The following is a 6,493-nucleotide window of genomic DNA, read 5'->3' on the forward strand; positions in this document are numbered from 1 at the left end:
CTATAATCATTTGATACAAAGTTTCTTTTGAACCGCTTAGCTGCTTATCTTTTTCTATAAATTATGTTCTAGTTTTACTTCAGCATTTTCAGGAAGATTTTGAATCACACGGGTTAAAAAATACTTCCTACTCTTCATGATCTTCTCTAATATGCGAATCGATAAAGTTTTAATTTCTTAATTATGATAAATATATATGTTCTAACTTCTTTTATTATAGGGATATGCATATTTTAGGTCTATATATCACTCTCGGATCAAAGGAACACAAATTTTGTCATTTTTATTTATTTTCAACTCTATCCATTATGATGATTGGAAATTTTAGATTCTTTTTCAACTCTATCCACGCATTCGATTCGATATATATGTGATGTACACACAAGTAATTCATCTTTTTCTTTTATGGATGTAATTTTTCATGACCCTTGTTTATCAATTCACTATTGATTTAGTGATATTATCTTTACACCATTGGAAGATGACTATGTAAGTTTGAATATATCCTCGTCATAATTAAGATGAGATGAATTCTACGATGAGATGAATTCTAAAATAGAAGTAAAGAGTCAATAAAGTTTAACTTAATGGAAAATGACTTTAACTTCTGACCAATTGTCTTAAGTTTGAATCTCCATAACACATTGGTTGTGAGAAATTCATTTTTCCCTTATAATTTAAATTATCACTTATATTCAAAAATAAAAATAAAAATATTTTCACAATAAGTATCATTCATTGATAAATGCTTTTTAGTAAAGATTGCAAACGAGGACGGAGTTGAAAGTTCATAAATCATACTCTTGTGTAAAAGAAACTTTAAAAAAAAGGAATTAAGATCAAATCTCATTGACTTTATGGGTCGAATACATGAATTTAATTCTGGAACTATAAGAAATAGCAATTGGTTCAAATTGGGGGTGGGGATGTTTCCCTGTTTCTTATAGAAGGCCGTATTTAAAAGTGCGGCATTGGAATTTCTCGTATGCAATGCATTAGACAATGACAGAGAAGATAAATAAATAAATAAAAGGTAGTTGACAACAAAACAATTGAGAAAAAATTGAGTAGTGGGAGACGCAGAAGAATCAGAGATTGGTGTAAGCAGATGATGGGATGGTTGCCAAAGCACTGTATATTTATATATATATACAAGAGTCTCCTTTGAAAGGAAGATCCTGACCCTACCCTAACCCCCTGTCAAATGCGAGTTGGCTTATTTTAATTAATCTTGAAAGATAAGCACTTTGTTAAATCAAATCCGATTGAATAAAGGGAATCAATCTATCATTAATATATAAGTTTTATGGGCCATCAAAGCTAGAGAAGAAACCCTTTATAACTCATCCCTTTGTGTGTGTTTTTCTTGCTTTAATCATATCGTTTTTATGTGTATCCTCTTATTATTTAAATGCAAGTTTTGATCTTCAAACTGTTAATCTGTACCGTATATTCAAATTAAACAAGAAATATTTATTAGATTGTCGATTTGACTTGCAATTCATTCACAAGTATGGCTAAAAGCAAGTAAAATCAATGTGATGTATTTTTCGGTTGAAATAATCTCTGCAATTTTCATTTTTATTGACATCTAACTCGTTTGGTTACACAAACATCGTTCCAAACCCCCGTCTCTTTACTATGTATAACTCAAGAAAGAACAAAATTACAAGAAAAATGATGACCAAAATTCCATCTCAAGCTCTCCTAGCTCCTCAAATAACAAACTCATCCATGCACTCTAATTCCAAAATCAGTATGCTAAGTCGAAGGGTCTATAGGGGTCATGCATACTTGAACCCCATACTTAGGTTTGATGGTGAGGACAATAACGGGAGCATGACGATAATTAGGCGAAATCGTGAAGCTAAACCGGGAGATTAACATGGCTAATATGATCTTAGCTTCCATCATGGCGAAAGATTGGCCAATACAATTTCGAGGACCAGTAGCAAATGGGATAAACCTCCCGGGGGTGAATGACTTGGAAGCAAACCTTTCAGGGTTAAATTCATTTGCATCTTTGCCCCATAATTCTTCACTGTGGTGAATGGCCAGAACGGGTATCCATATAGATAGGCCCTTTGGAATATGAAGGTCACCAAGTTTGATGTCTTCAAAGGCCATTCGAGGCAGAACAGTTGCTGGTGGATACAGCCTCAGTGATTCATTTATTACCATATTTAACTGCAAAAAATAAAAATAAAAAATTATTAACTGACCAATAAACTCAGCTACATCAACATGATTGCAGAAAAGAACACATATAATTAAAGGCAGGACCTAGACATGCAAGGCACTGCCACTGCCAAGCCTTTTTACCGGCTAAGCCTCTATAAAATATTCATTTTGGTGTTCTGGGTATTTTTAATTAGGCTTCTGCGCATTAAGTAGAACCAATGGAGAGCCTATGTCAAGGGGTAGTAGACTAGGGGCCACTACTTTTTCCCACATTGGTTTTAAATACCTCTTGCTCAATGCCAGTATGAAGAGGTACTTAGAACAGAGTAATTTGTTTTCAAGTTTTGGAAGCATTGCTTAGTGGCTAGCTGTTATATCTTGTCCCTACCCACACTACCTTAATTTTTTGCTAATTTCAGTTCATGACCCTTGCAAAACAAATGCCCAAATGCCCACCATACCAAACCACCCAAAAAAAACTAAAAAGTAGCAATAAAAATACAGAGTAAGTAAGCAAGCTTGCTTACCAAAGTGAGCTTGGGGAGATGATCAACAGAGGGAGTTCCACCATTGCAGACTTGCTTGACCTCAGCCCTAACCTTTTCTTGCCAAGAGGGGTTGCTGGCTAGTAACATGACAGTCCAAGTGAGAAGCAGGGCAGTGGTTTCATGTCCTGCAAAGAAGAATGTCTTGCATTCATCCATGATCAGCTGCAAATTTATGCTAAAACCATTCCCTCTCTTCTTCTGCATCTCATTAAGCAACATCCCCAGCAAATCATTCCCATAAGAGCTGCTCCGGCCGATCTCCACGCAGTCCTTTCGACTCTGTATTATCTCCATTAGCAGCCTCTCCACCTCCATTTTCAGGGATTTTATTTCTCTGTTGTATTTACTTGGGAAAAACCTGAAAAACCAATTAAAATTGCAGAAAAATATTATAAATTAATAAGTATCAGGACATACAATTAGCACATCTGTCATGACTCAATTTAAAGAGCAGCTAGCACAACAACCGACTTGAAAGTGATTGACAATTGACAAAGAACAAATTATATTAACTATAATAAGCATAAAACAAATGGCCACACAAAAAGAAGCTTATTGGGAAAAAATGGAATCGAGTAAAGAAACTAGGAACAAGAAAACATGACCACGTAAAAGATATATATTGGCTCTTTTATTATTTATCAAATAGCAAACGAAACCAAATAAATATCCTCCTAAAATGCACATCAAATATATTATGTTCTACTCACCGGCTTCCGGGAAGGCACAAATGCTTGCTTGCTTGGGAGCATAGATGCTGCAGAACAGTGAGCAGTCGAAAAATCTGTTTTCCCTTCTCGTAGCTGCTATCGAACTCTGTTCTTGAAATTATGTCTGCCGTGAGCCTTGTCATGTACTCTCCTATCTCAAACTCCCTTCCTCCTGAAGTCTCTATCTCATTTTGGAGGGACTGGAGCATCTCTTTAGTGCATTCCACCATGTACCCCGCATAGCTCTAATAAAAAGCAAGCACACACCAAATTAAATCAAAACCAATAAATAATTTGTTACCATAATTAACACAAAACATTCTAATTAAACACAAAACAAACATTGTTGTATGTATGTACCTTGAGTCTATCTCCCATGAATGCTGGTGCAACGATGTGGCGTTGGTGATACCAGTCTTCGCCGTTGGCCATTAGTAGGCCGCGGCCGATGAAATGCTTGGAGCCTTGCTGCTGAAGCCAGGATTTACCAGAGATGGTGCTGTACTTGGACAGAAGCTCCTTGATCAACTCAGTCTCGGCCAGGCACATCCGGGGCTCAATTCCAGTCCAATATATGAACCTTTTTCCTGTAACCCAATTCAAATACCAAGCAAACCACATAAGCTTCATTGATTAATTATGTGATTGATTAAATTATACGATTAGAAAACTAAACGAAATAACAAACCATATTGCTTCGACCAGAGGACGTAATGGGGCAAGAGGCGGCCGACGATGTCATGGCTGATAGTGTGCATGTCATGAGAAGTTGATTTGGCGACAAGGGAGGCCATGTCCAAGATGTTGCCGTTGAGAGGGCGGGGTTTAGGGCCACGCACCCCTTGCTTTTCCATTATTTTCTTGATGCGTCTTGGGGTTAAAAAGTAGCATGAGAGAGTGTCATATGCAACTCTTATTAGCAAGCTAAGCAATATGACTAGCAGAGTCGTTAGGAGCATCGCGGCCATGGCTATGTGGTGGAAAATGATTAGCAGAGTTGCTCAGGTTGATAAAACAAGAACAAGAGTAAAACAGAACGAAAAGAGAGAGTGTGGTCTTAATGCGAACCAAGCAGCCACAACCCCATTTATAATGGCCAGAGAAGGCCTGGCCATCAGCAATTTTTTTTAATGCTGTTATTTCCACTACTGTTCTATTTTCTCGCCCACCTTATCTTCTCACCTACCATATAAATTTGAAAAAACACAATCCTAACTTTCTCCTAACTGGGAATACCCATTCAATGAAATATCTCCTAATCCAATACATGTCGTGTGAAAATTGGATACTATAAAGATTTTTTTAGCTGAACTTCCCTTTAAAGAAAATTATTAGAACAGCAACATGGAAAATGAAACAAGACCAAATTAAATATATTACAGCAGTCGGTTTCTAATCGTTATTCAACAACATAAGCAGATCTTACATGTGAAATCTAGATTTAGGAGAAAATTTACATGGTAGGCGGGAAGATAAGGTGAGTGGGGAAATAGTATAAGGAATAGAAGTAGCATCATTTTTTTTTAATTGGAACACACGGTGAGTATTACGCTAGCTTTTTAAAATAAGAAAAAATAAACAAATTTGGGAGAAATATTATTTGGTTGGGAGGGGCAAAAGGCAATTATGGTGTTACATTTTGACAAAATGTTATGGATTTTCCCCGATTTAGTTTTCCATTTTGGGTTGCTTTCCTTTTTGGGTTGTTTCTTCCTTTTTGGTTTGTTTTGAAATTTTTTCTATGTGTCTTTAATATAAGGAGCTGATTTTCCCACTCCTCTTTTCTCTACTTACACTCCCTTTTACTTTTTGGGTTGTCTCTTTCCTATTCTACCTTTACCCTACATTAAGGTTTTGATAACTGAAATTAAGAAAAGTTAACAGAAAAAACAAAAAACAAAGAACAAAAAAAAATTGAAATGGATAGAAATAATATAAATATTTGTATGCTAAATTCTTTGGTTTATTTTTTACCAAGTAAGTATGTGAGTACTATTTATCTTTGTTGTAGTTAATAGATAATAAATTTTTTGAGCTAACATATTTACAGGTAGAAGACTCAAAGAATGTTGCTAACCAAATTGTCATTAAGAGCTTAGATATGAAGAGAGTAAGTTATGCATAATAGTCTCAAATTTTTATTCTTTAATAATATTAGTAAGTGATTGTACATGTCTTCTTATTAAAGGAAATTATAGGATAAATGTAGAATAGGAAAGAGAAAGAATAAAAAATAATAATAATAATAAGTATTAAAAAGCTAAAAGAAAGTGTAAGTGAAGAAAAAATGAGTGAAAAAATCACCTCGCTTAATATATTGCTCAAGTTTTATAATGAATATCATTATTTGATTAAAAAAAACTTTAAATCATATTCGTAATGTTACTAAAATTGGAAAGTGGGAATTTGTTTGGAATTTGATTTTAACGGCATATATATATATATATATATATATATATATATATATATATGAGGGGATAAGTACAATAGTAGTGCTGGTTGACCGTCTTTCGCACTGTTATGAGTTGGGATTGGGGAAATTATAATCAACATTTTTTTCAAAGATACATTACTAGCTTTGAAATAAGTGGTAATTTTCTTGTTAGTGTTGAAAGAAGTCTAAATATTTGGGCGGAGGTGGTGAATATTATTATTTTTGGTACATAAGTTTTAAACAATAATATTGACTTAATTATGAGGGGTTTTCGGCGTCACCACCGAAATGAGAAGTTATAGAATAATACAGTATCACCACGTCAACTGGTAGTACTTCCATTCAAAATTTGTCATGTGTATCATTTTTATAAGAAATTAAACTATTTTTCCAGTTGGATTTGCAACTCCAATTTTACCCTTCACAAGAAAATTAAAAAAATCATTAGAAAAACAGAGAAAATGAAAACAACCCCTACAATCGCAGTGACACCATCATCCGACGGCCCTCCCTCTATGTCTTTCCATTACTCGATGTTCATTCAAATGTCTCAGTAAATTAGTATTTCAATTTGATAATGATTGAAGCCTCTTTCTTTGAATATGGACCAATTTGTAATG

At 34.6% G+C, this 6,493-nt stretch overlaps 1 protein-coding gene across 1 annotated transcript; it reads right to left on the reverse strand.

Annotated features, from left to right (window-relative positions):
• Positions 1 to 1,559: 1,559 nt before the first annotated feature.
• LOC117622860 (cytokinin hydroxylase-like) lies at positions 1,560 to 4,466 on the reverse strand. Its single transcript, XM_034353642.1, has 5 exons — positions 4,128 to 4,466; positions 3,800 to 4,026; positions 3,440 to 3,684; positions 2,709 to 3,087; positions 1,560 to 2,187 (listed from the first exon to the last, which is right to left on the reverse strand). Exons 1-5 carry the CDS (start codon positions 4,405 to 4,407, stop codon positions 1,762 to 1,764), a joined length of 1,557 nt encoding a protein of 518 aa, XP_034209533.1. The 5' UTR covers positions 4,408 to 4,466; the 3' UTR covers positions 1,560 to 1,761.
• Between the last annotated feature and the right edge of the window lie 2,027 nt (positions 4,467 to 6,493).

Source organism: Prunus dulcis, chromosome 3 (assembly GCF_902201215.1).
Source record: "Prunus dulcis chromosome 3, ALMONDv2, whole genome shotgun sequence".
Lineage (NCBI taxonomy): Eukaryota > Viridiplantae > Streptophyta > Magnoliopsida > Rosales > Rosaceae > Prunus > Prunus dulcis.

Bases quoted from the DNA above. Each gene is read 5' to 3' on its own strand.
- LOC117622860 (XM_034353642.1), bottom strand. From the start codon at position 4,407: ATGGCCGCGATGCTCCTAACGACTCTGCTAGTCATATTGCTTAGCTTG. The intron at 3,685-3,799 runs GTACATACATAC...GCTTTTTATTAG, and splicing joins TCATGGGAGATAGACTCAAG to AGCTATGCGGGGTACATGGT. The intron at 2,188-2,708 runs GTAAGCAAGCTT...TATTTTTTGCAG, and splicing joins ATCTCCCCAAGCTCACTTTG to TTAAATATGGTAATAAATGA.